This window comes from Saccopteryx leptura, chromosome 10, assembly GCF_036850995.1.
Source record: "Saccopteryx leptura isolate mSacLep1 chromosome 10, mSacLep1_pri_phased_curated, whole genome shotgun sequence".
Lineage (NCBI taxonomy): Eukaryota > Metazoa > Chordata > Mammalia > Chiroptera > Emballonuridae > Saccopteryx > Saccopteryx leptura.
The window spans coordinates 29,800,913-29,819,426 of NC_089512.1; the positions used below are offsets into that span (position 1 = coordinate 29,800,913).

Below are 18,514 nucleotides of genomic sequence, written 5' to 3' on the forward strand. Positions count from 1 at the left end.
AGAGAGGAGAGAGAGAGGGAGAGAGAGAGAGAGAGGAGAGAGAGACAGGGGGGAGGAGCTGGAAGCATCAACTCCCATATGTGCCTTGACCAGGCAAGACCAGGGTTTCGAACCGGCGACCTCAGCATTTCCAGGTCGACGCTTTATTCACTGCGTCACCACAGGTCAGGCCCTAAAGCATCATTTAGCCGAAATTTTTAATATACTAAATAAAGCCTGACCAGGCGGTGGCGCAGTGGATAAAGCATTGGACTGGGATGTGGAAGGACCCAGGTTCAAGACCCCGAGGTCGCCAGCTTGAGCACGGGCTCATCTGGCTTGAGCAAAAAGCTCACCAGCTTAGACCCAGGGTCGCTGGCTCCAGCAAGGGGTTACTCAGTCTGCTGAAGGCCCACGGTCAAGGCACATATGAGAAAGCAATCAATGAACAACTAAGAAGTCGCAACACGCAACGAAAAACTAATGATTGATGCTTCTCATCTCTCTGTTCCTGTCTGCCTGTCCCTGTCTCTCTCTGACTCTGTCTCTGTAAATAAAAAAATAAAGTAAAATAAAAAATATACTAAATAAAAATTTTAAACCAGTCAGTTAAGAGCATACTGTTTTCACAAATAGGTGTTACCCAAAATGGGCTTCTATCAAACTCATCCATGCTATTCCGTTTTGAAAGAATAATCTTTTATTTTCTATAACTACCGTTATAAGTCACTTACAAGAAATGCTTTTTCCCCCTACTTCTTACTGAGTTTGTGATGTTTGGCCACCTTCCTTCAAGTCTTTAGAAAATTACAGGGTTTCGGAAAAAAAATAAAGTGCCCTTCTGGAAAGTAATAAGACAAAGCATCCAATTCATATAAAATACCTTTAGTTTCTCTCTGGTATCCCTAAAAGTATCCAAGTCAACCTTAATCAACCTTTCCCAGTAAGGTGCGTGGTGTGGCTTTCTTTGAAAACAAAAATTATGCAACCCTTTTTCTGAAATTATAAACCAAGGGCATATTTTCCACCTCTTCTCTCTCTGAAAAGCCAAATAAAAATTTCCTTTTAAATAAGTTCCTAAACTCTGGATATTTGGAATTGCTTCTCACTTTGGCTAGAGGAAAATAATTTTTTCTTAAAAAAGTGATAAACACAACAATTATCTAAAGACGTACCATCAGAATTCCTTAAAAAAGAACCAGACATCGGTTGGGCCCGTTCCTTTTCCGGTCAGCACAACAAATATAAGACTAATGAATTTGCCCTTTGATGCTTAGTCCTATGAGTCCAAAGCAAAAAGGCCCATTTGTGCTTTGTGAGAATAAACAGTCTCGGTGACTATAATTGGCACCATGACCAGAGCAAAGTTGTTAATGAAAGCAAACGCACCCACAGCACTAGCTGTAGCTCTCAAGCACAGAATGACTCCTTCCAGTTTCTTATTTCTGGTTTCTATAAATGGCCTTGCTCCCTTGTAGCTACATGAGGCAGCAGTGTCCTTAGACCTGCACTGCCCAACAAAGGAGCCACTGGCCCCATGTGTGCAGATGCCCCACGAGACATCTGAAATGTGGCTAGTCCAAGTCGAGACAGGCTGCAAGTGTGAAATGCACACTTGATTTCAGAGACTGAGTACAAAACAAAGAATATAGAATGTCTCATTAACAATCCTTCATGCATGACCAGGCGGTGGCGCAGTGAATAGAGTATCGGACTGGGGCGCGGAGGACGCAGGTTCGAAACCCCCGAGGTAGCCGGCTTGAACGCGGGCTCATCTGATTTTAGCATGACTCACCAGCTTGAGCCCAAAGTCCTGGCTTTAGCTCTGCTGCAGCCCCCCCCCCCCCCCAGGCCCCCGTCAAGGCACATACGAGAAAGCAATCAATGAACAACTAAGGTGCAGCAACGAAGAATTAATGCTTCTCATCTCTCTCCCTTCCAGTCTGTCTGTCCTTATCTGTCCCTCTCTCTGTCTCTCTGTCTCTGTCACACACCAAAATAATCCTTTGTAACACTGAGTACCTTTGCAATGAAAATATGTACTTTGGATATACTGGGTAAAATAAAATGTATTTTTTAAAAAAACAAATTTTGCTTTATTTTTAATGTGGCCACTAGAATATGTAAAATCACATATATGGCTCACATGGGCACGGCATAGTGTATTTCATGGGACAACACTGCCGCACACCTACCCACGACCTTTCTCCACAGCCATCTAATCCTGAGCTACCTGTCTTCTCACTGCCCACCATACTTTTGCAATATTCTTTAGGACTCCCCAACTACCAAGTGAATAATATTCTAAAGACATGTTTCCTGCTCTCATTATCCTAAGGGCAGCAGAGCAGAACACAACCTAATCTGGATCAGAGCTTTTTCTGCCAACTGAGTCTAGTCTATTCCAGTCCCACTGTGACACCAACCACGAGATCAATAAAACAGCCGTAGTTCCTGGGGAAAAAGCGGCCTATGCCGACAGCAAATGGGAAGGTCCATTAGTCACACTCACACCACCCCCTGAAAAACACTACATTCCAAACCCAGCATGAACACTCGGAACGCAGTCATAAATTTCAAACTTCTCACAGCTTCCCTTACACAATTTTTTTAGTCCCTTTGTCCCCCCGAGAGGGGCACAGTCATCAGAAATCTTTCTGAAGTATAAGCCACCTGAACATCTTCCTAATCCACATCACACCACATCCTTTCCGGCGGTTCACTGTCAGTTGTGTGTGTGTGTTGCGTGTGTATACATCTGCATGTGTAAATTAACAATGAACACTGTGATTTATTTTCAAACCTCCCTCACTTGCCATAGATGATACTTGAGTTGCATCTGGGGCTGTGCACTGTCCCTGTACCTTGTCGCCAGGTCCCACAAGGCCTTGGTAGAACCACACCTGTTGTTATGTGGAACATTTTATTCTACACACACACACACTCACAGTGAGAGGACTTCTCAGAGTCCTGAGCTCCATCTTGAACCTTCTCTGGACATGGCTTTCCCCAGCTCCGCAGCTTTAGTGAAAAATACATTGTGCTTTTCTTCTAAGACCTTGGGTTATGCTTACCTTGACTTGTTCATTTGAGGTGACAGCACAGAAAACAATTTCTGTGAATCCTTGCGATGGAAACATACGGAAACAGATACCACCAATAACACGGCCATCTTTAATTAAAGCAAGGGTTTTGTGTTTCCTGAAAAAAATAAGATTATATCAAAGTTTTACCTATCTTGGTTATGTATTTTTTTTGGGGGGTGCTCCTTATTAACCAATCAGGAAGGGGAGGGGCACTGTTTTTCTTCAGTTTCTATGGAAACCTCCCTTATCTAGCCACTATCTCACCAGATCATTCTCTACTGTGGACTTTTTAGAGCAAGCTTGCCTCTGACGTCTGCATCGGAGATTCCACCAGAACAAAATGTCAGCCACCTAAGCACGGTCTGAGGTTTACAAATAAACAGCAGAGTACATGTTCCAGAGTGTGGAACAGGGGTACACCCAATGCCATTCCAAGGGACCCGTGGTGGGGGTCATGGACACACAGAGTCATAGACAAAAGTGGCACCGTTTCTGAAGACAAGTCTTACTCGGAAATATTACAGAAACATTATGGAAAACAATGCAAGATCCACATGTACCATCTGCCAAAACCTGCCTTATAGAATCCTGTCAGAGCCCCTCTTTGTCGAAAATGCCACTCTGAATTGTCATATGCACGAATCACAGTCCACACAGGCTGTTGGGCTATATATGTTAAAATACACTCAATTAGAGAAGTTTAGTTTTGGGGGGTTTTTTTGGATTGGGGGCGTTAATGCAATGGGTTTTCAAAGTTAACTTGTCTGACACCCTAATAATTTTCCCAGGGCTTCCAGACCCAGGTAACCATAATACCTAGTTAAGACACCAAAATCAACAGTTTTGAGTATAAAAAAAGTGGGATGTTGCCTGACCAGGCAGTGGCGCAGTGGATAGAGCATCGGACTGGGATGCAGAGGACCCAGGTTCGAGACCTTGGGGTCGCCAGCTTCAGCGCGGGCTCATCTGGTTTGAGCAAAAAGCCCACCAGCTTGAATCCAAGGTCGCTGGCTCCAGCAAGGGGTTACTCGGTCTGCTGAAGGCCCACAGTCAAGGCACATATGAGAAAGCAATCAATGAACTAAGGTGTTGCAACGCGCAATGAAAAACTAATGATTGATGCTTCTCATCTCTCTCCGTTCCTATCTGTCCCTGTCTATCCCTCTCTCTGACTCACTCTCTGTAATAAATAAATAAATAAATAAATAAATAAATAAATAAATAAAACCTCTCTATTAAAAAAAAGTGGGGTGTCATCCTGGTGTTTACATACTTTCATTATTATAATAAATGAAGCACAGGAGAGTCCCCATTAACTTAAAACACACAGCCTCGTTATCATTAACAAGAAAATGTATTGCATTGTTGAAAAATTAATCTTAATGCTTTAGACATGGCAATTATCTTAATGTAGCTCTGTACTCAGTGTGACAAGAGGTGACAAGATGCGGTAGGTGACTATGGCTGACTTTCACTCTGAGTCATTCCTCTTTTACTTAAAAAGGAGATTAAAGGAGAAGGAGCAAGGCACCACTTACGGGTCAAAGACCAGCCGTGTGATGTACTCTTTGGGCATTCGGGGCAGCTGATGGGAAAACACATTCTGGAGACCGACCAGCCACATCAGGATCTTCTTGTTCGGTTTCTGGTTCAGGGAATTGCCGACCACATGAAACTCGATCACGCCCCTGCGCTCCTCCAGCCTTGCCGCCTCATCCCTGGCCGAGTGTGCCGACAGAAAATTGTTCTGGGATGCAGGACACAGGAAAAGTCACACAGAGCTCTTCTCTTAAGGCAGTGGGGACAGGACGTGTCAACAGGGCTCTTCTATGTCCTAACAAGCTATTAACTTCCAGGGTCCCAAACAACACATATTATGAAACAAGATAGAAAGGACAGGTAAAGCTTTTTGAGAGGTCAGAGTGTAACACATGTACGTGGATATTTGGTATAGATTAGGAGTCACCAAACTTTTCTGTCAGGGACCAGCTCTGTGGCAACCCGTCAACCCTGCTAATAGTGTGAAAGCAGCCACAGATAATTCATATACAAACAGGTATAACAATGTGCCAATAAAACTTTATTTAAAAGGAAGAAGGCAGACTGGATTTAGCCTGTGGGCTATCATTTGCCAACCCCTGCTTTAGAGGGATCCCCTCTGGCTGAGCTTTATAGGACCCTCGGGATGACAGATCCCAAATGTTCCTTACAGGCCAGTGGTGGCACTCATGTTTATATTTTTAATACCTCTCCTTAGAGGACAGTTTTCTTTCCAGAGGAGCATCTGTTGACCCATTCTCAAACACCGCAGGCAGCATCACCTGCCCCAGCACTTAATGGACCCCATCCTACTTAATCCACCCAGGGGAAGGCAGGTGACAAACAGCTCCCCAGGGAAGAAAAGCCCTGCTGGGGAGAACTTGTTCATTTCACTGGTCTACAGGTGACCAGGTACCACTGTAGTCAACTTCAAGCTACCAACATATTTAACAACCAGCATTCCTGAAAGCATCACAATTGTCTTTGTGTGCCAGTATGAGCCAACTCCAGTACGCTACAACCTCCACCCAACAAATTCTAAGAGGCGTGACTGCATCTCCAGTTTATAGCTGGGAAACCTGAGCTAACCTAACCTGGGAAGTTACTAAACCCCTGAAAGACAAGTATATAGAGGTACTACAACAGGGGTCCCCAAACTTTTTACACAGGAGGCCAGTTCACTGTCCCTCAGACCGTTGGAGGGCCAGACTATAAAAAAAAACTATGAACAAATCCCTTTGCACACTGCACATATCTTATTTTAAAGTAAAAAAAAAAAAAAAAAAAAAACGGGAACAAATACAATATTTAAAATAAAGAACAAGTAAATTTAAATCAACAAACTGGCCAGTATTTCAATGGGAAGTATGGGCCTGCTTTTGGCTAATGAGCGGGTCAATGTCCGGTTCCGTATTTGTCACTGCTAGCCGTAACAAGTGATATGACGTGCTTCCAGAGCCGTGAGGCATGCGTTCCGCGTCGCCAGAAGTAGTACTGTATGTGAGCGACGCCGCGCTTTGCGGTGGTCTCACTGACCACCAATGAAAGAGGTGCCCCTTCTGGAATGCGGCGGGGGCCGGATAAATGGCCTCAGGGAGCCGCATGTGGCCCACGGGCCATAGTTTGGGGACCCCTGTACTACAATCTTTGTCCCCAGGTTTGGTTATCTAGAAGGAAATGGAAAAGACAATTTCATAATGATTCTCTGACAACATTCTAGTTCTCCGAATTATTTTAGTGCCATAAAATAAATATCTAAAGAACAGGACAAATAAAAAGTAGATACTTTAATCTAGCAGAACCACGCTAAAAAAAGATGTTTAAAAGGATATTTTGCAAAATAATCTCCAAGACCCTTCTTGATTTCCTGAAAGCTGTCATAAATGTCTTAAAGTGCCCTGCCTCGAGATGGAACGCATGAGACAACTGCAGTACTTCTACCCAAAACACTTTATTAAATCTAACCTTGAGTGAGGAGACAAATCCAAATGTAGGGACATTATGCAAAACTAATGACCAGGACACTTCAACGATGGCACTGCCATAAAGACCAAAAGAGGGTTGGAACTGTTCTAAATCAAAGGAAGCTGAAGAGATATGAACTAAATGCAACAAATGTTATCAAGGACATAATCTGGATATATGGGGAATTCGGATATGGCCTGTCCAAGGGTCAGCAAACTTTTCTGTAAAGGGCCAGATAACATTTTAGGCTTTGCAAGCCACACATCCCCTGTGGCAATTATTCAAATCTGCTTTGGTAGTGCAAGGCAGATCACAGACAATATGTTTCAATAAAACTTTATTGACAATCTTGGACAGTGAGCTGGATTTGGCCTACAGGCTGTAGTATGTCACCCATATATTAGACCAGTGGTCTCCAACCTTTTTTGGGCTACGGACCAGTTTAATGTCAGAAAATATTTTCACGGACTGGTCTTTAGGGTAGGATGGATAAATGTATCATGTGACCAAGACAAGGGTCAAGAGTGAGTCTTAGACGCATGTAACAGAGGGAACTTGGTCATTTTTTTAAAAAAAAAATCATTCAGACTTAAATATAAATAAAACGAAAATAATATAAGTTATTTATTCTTTCTCTGCGGACCGGTACCAAATGGCCCACGGACCAGTACCAGTCCGCGGCCCAGGGGTTGGAGACCACTGTATTAGACAATACTCTAACATAACTAAATTTTCTGATAGTGATAACTACATTTGGTAATGTAAAAGAATAGTCTTAATCTTACAAGATACAGGCAAAAGTACTTAGGGCAGGGGTCGGGAACCTATGCCTCGTGAGCCAGATGTGGCTCTTTTGATGGCTGCATCTGGCTCGCAGACAAATCTTTAATAAAAAAAATGTTAAAAATATAAAACATTCTCATGTATTACATTTCCTACTGCTCATGTTCATGGTTGCAGGTGGCTGGAGCCAATCACAGCTGTCCTCCGGGACAATGCCAAATTTTAATTGGGTAATGCGTAAGGTACACGGGTGCTTGTATGGCTCTCGTGGAAATACATTTTAAAATATGTGGCGTTCATGGCTCTCTCAGCCAAAAAGGTTCCCGACCCCTGACTTAGGGGTTAAGTGTTATGACATCTGTATTTGATTTTGAAATGATTCCAAAAGGTTCACAGGAGAGAGGAAGAGAAAGAGAGACAAAGCAAATGTAGCATAATGTAAATAATTGGTGAATCTGAAGAATTTATCATGGGATTTTTGCAACAATAATGATGGCTTAAATTTTTCAAGATAAATAGTTGAGGGAGGAGAAATGGCTTCAACTATGTGAGATGATTAGTAAGTTTCCCTGTGATGAAGCTATTCATCAAGGGAAATCACCTCTCTAACCAACTTTTCCTATCCTCCCTACCCTGACCACCAGGTTAAATGTAAACCAGGGTAGCAGAGCACGCCAACTCTCAGGAATACCATCCCAATTCCAGACAGCTAGAATGGCTAGGGAGCTAACGGCTCTACGGGCTGGCGGCCCAGGTTTGCCCTGCTGACCTCTGGTCCAACCATCACTGCAGGGTCCGTGATGGTAGACATGACCTCGTTGATTAATTCCATTGGAATATCCCCCATAACTCGGGGTTTCTTGGCCTCCTCCAAAACATGAGAGTCATTCATTTTCCTCTTTTCTCCTGTGATGATCAAAATAAAAAGGCAAACAATGGGTTAAACACAAAGCAGATAACATGTTGACCACTCCAACCAATTTTCTAATGATACGAATGGGTATGAAAGCCATTTCTCTAGGGAAGAGGTGGCAGCGGAAGGTGGAAAAGCAGGGAGGTCACAATAACTGCCAACCACAGATCCATTCTAAATATTTTCTACAATAATTTTTTTAACTTGATATATGTCATTAAAGCATGAAAGTATGCATTTCTTCATTAGTGAATGCAAGGAGTTATTCTAGTTATCACTCATTATTAATCTCTAATTTAGTCCCAATTTTGTGATCAGAGAACATCATCCATGTAATACTAAAATGTCAAAATTTTTTGAAATTTGCTTTAGGGACCAAACATGACCAATTATTGATAAACGTGGAGTGTCTTCTTGGAATAAACGTGTATCTTCCAATTTTTAGGAGTGATGATCTCATTAGATTGAGCTTGTTGATCATGATTTCAAGATTTCTAGATCATTACTGATAGCTTTGTCTGCTTGACCTACGAATTACTCAAGAGATGTTTCTTCACTTTCAACTGTGGGTTGATTTATTTCTCCTTATGGTTTTGTTAATTTGCGCTTCCATATACATATGTATATATATTTTTATATGTCTGTGTATGTATATTATATATATTATATATGTCAATATATATTTGAGATACACGAGTGAGATGTTTTATTTTTGTGGTAAATTTTTCATTCTTTATCACTCACAATGCTTTAAAATGATGCCTCACAAAGTGAGCAGGGCCATTCTCGAGAAGGTCACGTGCTGGGAAAGACCAGGCAAAGACCGGAGAACTTTCTCCCATCTTCCTCATTCAACTGCATGGAGGCTTTTTGTGTTCTTCTACTATCATGTTTGGTTTTCCTTATTTCTTTCTGTTGTAACACAGATTTATCCTTACAATTAAAATCGTCTAAAAATGCAAAGGTCCTAATCGAATTGCTCCTTCAGGAATGAACTCCACTGAGCACGTTTCCATATAGAATCTCACTATCTTTAGTTAAGAAGAAGGCCAATGTGAAGTGTCTTATCCATACGAGATGCTTCCAGAAATATTAGGTGTTAATTACTAAGTGAATTTGAACAAGACCTGAGTTCTTGTTTTCACAGCTCTCTTAGTTGTTGTTATTGGAGGTGACCAACAAGCCTTCAAATTCCGAGAGTCCCTGAGAGTAATGCTATAGAGCTGAGGTGTACAACTGATAAGCCCCACACTGGACAGACTGCTAATAGTGTTATGATAAAGAATCTGAGGCTGCATCCAAGCTCATTGGCAGGGTTTCTGGACTGGTGATGTCTCCCTGGGACGTGAGAGAGAGAATGGTGGCACACAATCTAAGTATTTAGTACTCCATCTAGAATCCTCTCTTCTCCCTTTTTCTTGTTGTTGTTGTTGTTGTTTTTTTGTTGTTTTTTTTTTTAACAGAGGCAGAGATAGACAGGGACAGACAGGAACGGAGAAAGATGAGAAGCATCAATCATTAGTTTCTCGTTGCGCATTGCGACTTCTTAGTTGTTCATTGATTGCTTTCTCACATGTGCCTTGACCGTGGGCCTTCAGCAGACTGAGTAGCCCCTTGCTGGAGCCCAGCGACCTTGGGTCCAAGCCAGTGAGCTTTTTGCTCAAACCAGATGAGCCCGCGCTCAAGCTGGCGACCTTGGGGTCTCGAACCTGGATCCTTCCGCATCCCAGTCTGACGCTCTCTCTACTGCGCCACCGCCTGGTCAGGTTCTTCTCCCTTTCTCTTGGTGATACTTCTTTAATGTCAAACTTGGTCATATCCGAGGATGGGTTTGATGTCAAGCTGGTAGACAGAAACACAACCTTCAGGCGCTGGCCAGGTAGTTCAGTTGGTCAGAGTGTCGTCCCGACATGCCAAGGTTGCAGGTTTGATTCCCAGTCAGGGAAAACTCAAGAATCAACCAATGACAGCATAAATGAGTGGAACAACAAGTCGATGTCTCTCTCTCTGTATGTCTCTCTCTCCCTTCCTCATTCTTTAAAAATCAGTAAACTTTTTTTAAAAAAAAGAAATGCAACCTTCAAAACATTACATAACTGGGAAATAAAAACTTTACAATGAAGAGATGTTTTCGCCCATGTGGCAGAGTACAGTAATGGCCAAATTCTTTACCCTCCTGGTATCCACACTCCTATGTGACTTTGTAGAAGGACGATGTATGTATGTAGAGTACATTCTCCATCCTTTGACTCTGAGTTTGACCATGTGATTTGCTTTAGATGATAAAATGAGGCAGGAATGACGATATAACAGTTCTAAGCCTAGGCATCAAGAAAACTATTTCTACCTCCTCTCTGGTGCTTCTTTGGTATCATAAGGACATATTCTGCCCTCCCCCTGCCAAAGGAAAAGCCCAATGATCCCAGGAGGCAGAGGAGAAATATGTGGAACAGCGATGCTCCCCCTTCAGTGTTTTTGTCAAACCCAGAACAGAGAGCCCCAGTCGACAAGCAGAACTTATGAGCAAGCCCACTCGAGACTTCATGAGGGAGCTGAGATCAGCCACTGACCAAGCAACACAGAGAATGACCTATGAAAATAGATGATTACGGTTCTGTTTTAAGGCTCTGCATTTTGGGTTGGTTTGTTACACAAGAATAACTACCCAACATAGCTGAAAGTCATTTCTAGACCTTAAAATCCTGGACATGAACAATCTGTACTTGGTTTAAGCCTGCCTCTGGCACTTCTCAGATTACAACAGAATTTCTAGGGCAGATCGCAGCCCTCTAGTAATCCCTCAAAGTGCTTACCTGGGTTTGCCTCAAGCCCAGAAGAGCCTTTGCCAGAAGGACTGGTGCTCCCTCCATTCGGCTGTTCAAGGGAAGATGAATTTGAAGTGTATGAAATCGTCCCGGCCACAGGAGGTGGACTGATGACTGCCCCCAGGAAAGAAAAAGAAGGTGTTAGATGATACTTTTCTCAGGCAATGAGGAACGAAGTACATGTGAAATGATCCCATTCCTGCCCCATACCTCTAAAAAGAAGTCATCTTTAAAAGAAAAGAAATAGGATCAGTGTGAGAATAAAAATAAAGACAGTAATGGATTATTTAACCCACTGAAAAGATTATCAGTCCATGTTGATTAATTCACAAATGAACAGATAAATAAGTGGAGAAAAGTAAAGCTCTTCCCTACAGACGAATGCCAACAAATAAATAAAAAAGATAGAAGTTAAAAAAATTAATTTGGCAGCCAGCATATAACACTTAATTCGGGAGAATCATCTGTGAGGCTAAGCCTTGTGAGTATATAATCCTGATGCACAGAGGAGAGTTTCAAGTATCTCCCCCACAAAGGATTTTTTTACTACAAAAGTTAAAATGGTGACACTGCAGTGGAGGAACCTTGTAAATACCACCTTAACCAAGTGATCAAGTTTAATACCAACAATAACAAGAGAGGCCAACATTACGTGCCTCCTGATGAGATGCAAAAATTGCTATAAACCACATGATTGAGGTAAGAGGCAAAAATGGAAAATAACCCATAAATTACACAATAAGGTTTAACCTTGCACCAAGGTTAAAATTCCTTACTTTGATAACTATACTGTTCAATAAGAGAATGGCCTTGTTCTTGGGAGATACCTACTGAAGTCAGTAGAAGGGTATAATCTTTGCAACTTTCAAATAGTTTAAAAGTATATATATATATATATATATATATATATATATATATATATATATATATATATATATATATGGAGAGAGAGAGAGAGAGACAGAAAGAGAGAGAGAGAGAGACAGAAATAGAGAGAGAGAGGCTCTGGCCATGTAGCACAGCTGGTCAGTGTCGTCCCAACATGTCAACATTGCGGGTTAGATCCTTGATCAGGGCACATACAAGAATCAACCAATGAATGCAAAAATAAGGGGAATAACAGATCGATGTTTTTCTCTCTCGTTCTAAAATGCAATATATAAAATTTTTTTTAAAAATAAACAGAGAGGAGAAATGACAAAGCAAGTACGGCAAAATGTTAACTATCGGTGAATCTGGGTGAAGAATACACAGTATACTAAATTTCTTGTTTCGATTCTTGTAACTCTTCTTTAAGTTTGAGAGCATTTCCAAACAAACCCTTTTTTTTTAAGCTACTGAAAGAAACGGGATGTTGCTTGGCTAGTGCGGTTCTGATCTGTAGCCGAGGAGGTGAGAGCTGATGAGGGAGGCAGGTCTTTTCAGTGACACTGACCACCTACAGGGCAGTATGGCAGTGCAGGCAGACATCCAGAGAGGACGAGGCCCTGGCTGGTTGGCTCAGCAGTAGAGCGTCGGCCTGGCGTGCGGGGGACCCGGGTTCGATTCCCGGCCAGGGCACATAGGAGAAGCGCCCATTTGCTTCTCCACCCCCCCCCCCTCCTTCCTCTCTGTCTCTCTCTTCCCCTCCCGCAGCCAAGGCTCCATTGGAGCAAAGATGGCCCGGGCGCTGGGGATGGCTCCTTGGCCTCTGCCCCAGGCGCTAGAGTGGCTCTGGTCGTGGCAGAGTGACGCCCCAGAGGGGCAGAGCATCGCCCCCTGGTGGGCAGAGTGTCGCCCCTGGTGGGCGTAGGCCTAGCAGAGAGGACGTGCACCTAAGTTTCCACGCAGCCTCAGCTCAGTGTGCAGAGCATGTCCGCAGCAGCCAAGGAAGCCATGGTCCAAGTAACCCAAACAACAGAGACACAGCCACGCACGGCACTCCTAACCGCAGAGCAGTCTGTATGGAAAGACTCAGACTGCACCCGAACGCCAGGCTGCACGGCTTTCCTTCCAGCATACAGGCCTCCTGAATTTCAAAGTACACAGTGTGGAGATTGCCGGGGTCAGGGGGAGGGTGGTATGGGGCGGAGGTGATCAACAGTGATGGACGAAGACCTGACGTTGGAGAGGAGGGTGAACACACAATACGATGTTGTAGAATTGGGCACCTGAAACCCGTATAATTATGTCAACCAGTGTCACCCCAATAAAATTCCATTTAAAAAACAAAAGTGCTCTGAAGTGATTCTACACAAAGAGGAAGCTCTGGTGATTCTGAAGACATCTGAGTATCTTGCAAAACTTCAGAGCCATCATTATGAGTGTCATTTATTACAGTTGCAGAGATGTGCAGACGTGCCAATTAAGTTGATGATTACACTCTTCTTTCCCCAAAGAGAACACACTGCAATTAAAGTGGAACAGGAGAAGACAGCCTGTTTCTGACGGCTCCAGGTAATGTGAGGAGTACAGTGAGGCTTAGCTGGGTTACAGCCTGAGCCACAGAAAAAAACATGAAATTCCCAGAGGGACAGAGATAACCTCTGTCTTCTCCATCTTGTCCTATGACAGACACGTTGCTGGAAGTAGGACAGGCTGGGAAGTATTTTAAGCAGGCAAGGGTCAGGGGACATCTGAGCAGGGAGTGTCTCTCCAGAAGACACCCCCCCTCCCAGAAAAGAACTAAGTTGACCCTGCTGAACAGCTTTGGTGTCTTCCTGCCTGAAGGAGAAAACTGTTCTTCATTCGTTCCTTCCACAAGCATCTGCCCCACATGTTTGCAACACACAGGAAAGTAGTGGGACGTAGTGGTTAGAGCTCTGGCTTGTAATGTAGTATCGTGCTCAGGAACTAGACAGACCCGGGTGTAAAACCCAGTTCTATTACTTAACGAGATCTGATAGCACCTTCCCAGAATCTGTGCCAAGGCTGAAAGACATGATGCAAACTTCACAGGCAAGCACTAAATGGAAATAGCAGTTATTATTACTGTCCAGGCTACACTGTAGGCAAATTCCATCGCACACTCTTGGGAAGGTACTCAGAAATCAGTGTGGGTTTTTTTTGTTTTGTTTTGTTTTTGTATTTTTCTTAAGCTGGAGACAGTCAGACAGACTCCCGCATGTGCCCGACGGGAATCCACCCGGCACGCCCACCAGGGGCGACGCTCTGCCCCTCCGGGGCGTCACTATGCTGCGACCAGAGCCATTCTAGCACCTGAGGCAGAGGCCACAGAGCCATCCCCAGCGCCCGGGCCATCTTTGCTCCAATGGAGCCTTGGGTGCGGGAGGGGAAGAGAGAGACAGAGAGGAAGGAGAGGGGGAGGGGTGGAGAAGCAGATGGGCGCTTCTCCTGTGTGCCCTGGCCGGGAATCAAACCGGGACTTCTGCACGCCAGGCCGACGCTCTACCACTGAGCTAATCGGCCAGGGCCCAGTGTCGTTTTAAATAGCAGTGTGTGATGCCACTGTGCAACCTAGTTTGAGAACCAAGGACAGGATAGACGCAGGTTCTGTGAAGTGGGGGAGAAAGAAGACCAGGTCCTGGCAAGAAAGCACAGCAAGATTAGGAAAGAGTTTGTGGGAGAGATGCCATTTGCAAGCGAGCAGAGATAAAGACAAAGATACAGTCAGCAGCACAGGGACACAGAGGACTACAAGAGATACATCAGTCACCTCAGAGAACACGGCCAGTCACCTCAGCTCTGGGCGGAGCATGTATATGCACAGACAGACCCTAAAGCACTACAGGTTTGGGGCCAGAGAAACATGAAATTATACTCTACAACCTAAAGTTGTTTTTTTTTAAAGATGTATTTTGTAACAAAAAGGGTTTGCTCCAAAGCAAAATATCTCATTCATTAAGAATTCTGCTTTGGGCCCTGGCCAGTTGGCTCAGTGGTAGAGCGTCGGCCTGGCGTGCAGAAGTCCCGGGTTCGATTCCTGGCCAGGGCACACAGGAGAAGCGCCCATCTGCTTCTCCACCCCTCCCCCTCTCCTTCCTCTCTGTCTCTCTCCTCCCCTCCTGCAGCCGAGGCTCCATTGGAGCAAAGATGGCCCGGGCGCTGGGGATGGCTCCATGGCCTTTGCCTCAGGCGCTAGAGTGGCTCTGGTCGCAACAGAGTGACGCCCCAGATGGGCAGAGCATCGCTCCCTGGTAGGCGTGCCGGGTGGATCCCGGTAGGGCGCATGTGGGAGTCTGTCTCATTGCCTCCCCATTTCCAGCTTCAGAAAGATACAAAAAAAAAAAAAAAAAGAATTCTGCTTTGTAGAAATTTAATTATATTTACACCCAAACTTGGGCTCTAAATGAAAAAAAAAAAATGTTTAAGGACCTTCTGAAATGCATTATGCCAAAAACAGAAGCCAGACTCAAAAAGCTATGTACTACACGATTTCATTCATATGATCTTCTGGAAAAGGAGAAAAATAAAATAAAAAGACCTATAGGAAAAAAATTTTGTGGTAAGCCAGTGTTGGAGGTAGGGCAATAAATGGACTACAAAGGGGTACCACAGAATTTTCCGGGGTGATGTAATTATTCTATATTCTGATGGTAACGGTGGTTACACAACTACATGTGTTTGGCCAAATTCACAGAACCATATACTAAAAAGGATGACTTTTATTGAATGTAAAGTTCTTTTGGGGGGGAAAAAAATAGCAAGAATAAAATTATCTTTCCTGGAGGCGATACTCACAAGCCCCCACATTACACAGTGAGCTAGAGCTACTAAGATCTCTAACATCAAATTTCTGCATTCTGTCTCTTCCCATGGCCAAATATAAATGACTGCCAAGCCTGACCTGTGGTGGCGCAGTGGATAAAGCATCGACCTGGAATGCTGAGGTTGCCAGTTTGAAACCCTGGGCTTGCCCAGTTAAGGCACATATGAGAGTTGATGTTTCCTGCTCCTCCCCCCTTTCTCTCTCCCTTCTCTCTCTCTCTTTCTTCCCCCTTCTCTAAAATAAATAAATAAAATCTTTAAAAAAAAAAAAAAAAAAAAAAGAAGGTAAATGACTGCCAAAATTCTCCAAATCCCCCTAGTATCAAAGGCAGGAATTCAGATTCTCTCTCTAGAATCAGTGTGACTCTTACAATTCGCATGTCTTCCATCCTCACAAAACGCCAGGTGATGCCACTGGCTGACTCAAGGCAATGGCAAAAATGTCCTGGCCCCACTGGGAAGTTCTTCATGTCCTGAGACTCAACATTGCTGTCTTCCACTCACCATCCTATCATTATCCATGCCAGTAACTTGACACACAGCACAGACATCATGGATTCAGAACCCAGACTGAAACTTGATCCCCGGGCACATCAGGCCACTGACAGAGACTACACGTGTCTTTAAGAAGAGCCAGCGGTGGACTACGGAGCTGAGCTGCCTGGTATTTTACACCTATAACTCTGTCGTGTGCAAGCTAAGCAAACCCAACAGGAAGAGTAGTAGTTGTTTTCACTGATTCGCACCTGCTCTCCTCATTATAGAGGTGCAGGTGCAAAATGTGCCGGCTCCAGTCTTCCTTTTCTTGATGAAAAACACAAATAAATGCTGAGTGAGCTGCAAGTAACACTTCCTGGTTGTTCTCTGATGGATGCAAAAACAAATTTACCTGTTTGGATTCCTAGCTGGCTGGTTCTAGAAGAGGCTGATAGAAAATCCTGATCCCAGATGGGAGAATTTTGACTATAAACTTCTTCTTCTAACATGGACAGAAACCTAGATACAAGAATGAAAAAAACAGTAAGATCAGAAACAAATGTAGTACCAGAGGGACAAAAGCTTTAATCATCTATGGCAATCACCTCAACGTCAGCATCTCAAATTCGACTCAGAGACAGGCCAGTAATTTATGACTCAAATGATGATTTAGTTGGGCAGCCCTGGTTATATTCGAACACAGAAATATATTTCTACAAATTTATGTTCTTTTGACTGTGCAGAGATTGACATAACATAGACTACACAGAGCATTACAGCAGTGGAAATGCATCCCACTGAGTCTATCTCAGTGAGTCTCAGCAAGATTTCGGCCTGTCATTAGCACAGTCATCACCATAATAAAAGTTGCTAACATTTATCAAGTGCTGGCTCTGTGCATGGACAGTTCTAATAACTTCTTGAATCCTCATATCAACCCAATGAGTTACGTTACTTTATTTTGATTCACCTCACACACATATACCTCTTATTTTAACACACTTGATCTTCATAACGTTACACATGAAAAAAACTCAAGGCAGAGAGAGGTCAAATAACTAGTACAAAGTCCCACAACTAGTAAATTCAAGGCCAAGACTGATTGAACCAGTGATTAATTACTAAGTTATACTTCCTGTCATGTTATAAACCAAATGGATCTCAAGTTTTTAGGGGCCCAAAGAAAGTACCTGGAGGCCTTGTTTGAAAGACAGCTACACAACCCCCACCTAGGCTTACTGAGTCCGAATCCGAGAATGGGCCTCAGAGTAAATTCTGGTAAATACTTAAGACAATTCATGGACACCAAAATTGAAGAACTCTGGTTAAAATATCAGCACAAATCTAAACTTCTGGCACTGGAATGTCTTCCTGTGAGCCACTTTTAACAAACATAAATTCTAGTGGAAGAACATGGAATACGGGGCTCCAGAATCTATTTATGAAGCTCACCACTTATTATTCGTATGACCTTGAAACAAGTCCTTAACTTCCCTCTTCCCCAATTTCCTCTTTTATAAAATAAAAATATCAATAGTAATTCCTGCATAGGGTGGTCGTGAGGAATAAGCTAATGTACGTGCCAAAAATGGTGTCTGACCCCTAGAATAAGTGCTTCATTCATTCATTCATTCATTCATCCATTCATTCGTTCGATAAACATCAATTGACTGCATCTGCCATGTGCCAGGCAATGGGTTAGGTGCTGGAAAGACAGGGTGAACAGAACAACCACTTGCCCTCATGAAGTTTATATTGTACTGATATATTATTATAAGCCATCTCTATCCCCTCTCTGAAATTATAAAATCCAAAAGCCCTTAAAAAAAGATTTCCCATAATACATTTGGCAACAAAATCTGATCTTAACATACATAAGTCTATTTATTGTCTTTACAATTATAAATGAATTTAAGTCAAGGTTATTAACCCCATCCCTGGGTATATGGCACATGTGTTATATTAATTACCTTTATAAAATTTTTTAATTTTTGAATTGTAAAACGTATCTAGTACCATGGTTTTGGATAACTAATCAAAGGCCACGTACCATCATCACCATCATCATCATCATCATCATCATCACATTCCTGAAAGTACTACTATTTTTCTCACTTCTCAATGCCTACAAGATTTTGGACAGTTTCGGGGAAACAAGAAGTTGGTGTTTTGGAAGTGAAAACAGATGGGAAAAGGTCCTGGGGGGGAGGTCTTCTGACTTGTTACTCATTCAAGATTTA

The 18,514-nt window shown here is 43.2% G+C and overlaps 1 protein-coding gene across 1 annotated transcript in view; it reads right to left on the bottom strand.

Annotated features, from left to right (window-relative positions):
• KAT2B (lysine acetyltransferase 2B) overlaps positions 1-18,514 on the bottom strand; it is a 127,146-nt gene that overhangs the window by 22,282 nt on the left and 86,350 nt on the right. The window contains exons 7-11 of the mRNA XM_066351554.1: positions 16,687-16,793; positions 11,079-11,204; positions 8,122-8,258; positions 4,604-4,812; positions 3,054-3,180 (exon numbers count right to left, since the gene is read on the bottom strand). Of these exons, the coding sequence (XP_066207651.1) occupies positions 3,054-3,180; positions 4,604-4,812; positions 8,122-8,258; positions 11,079-11,204; positions 16,687-16,793 (706 nt within the window). The remainder of the gene's footprint in view (positions 1-3,053; positions 3,181-4,603; positions 4,813-8,121; positions 8,259-11,078; positions 11,205-16,686; positions 16,794-18,514) is intronic.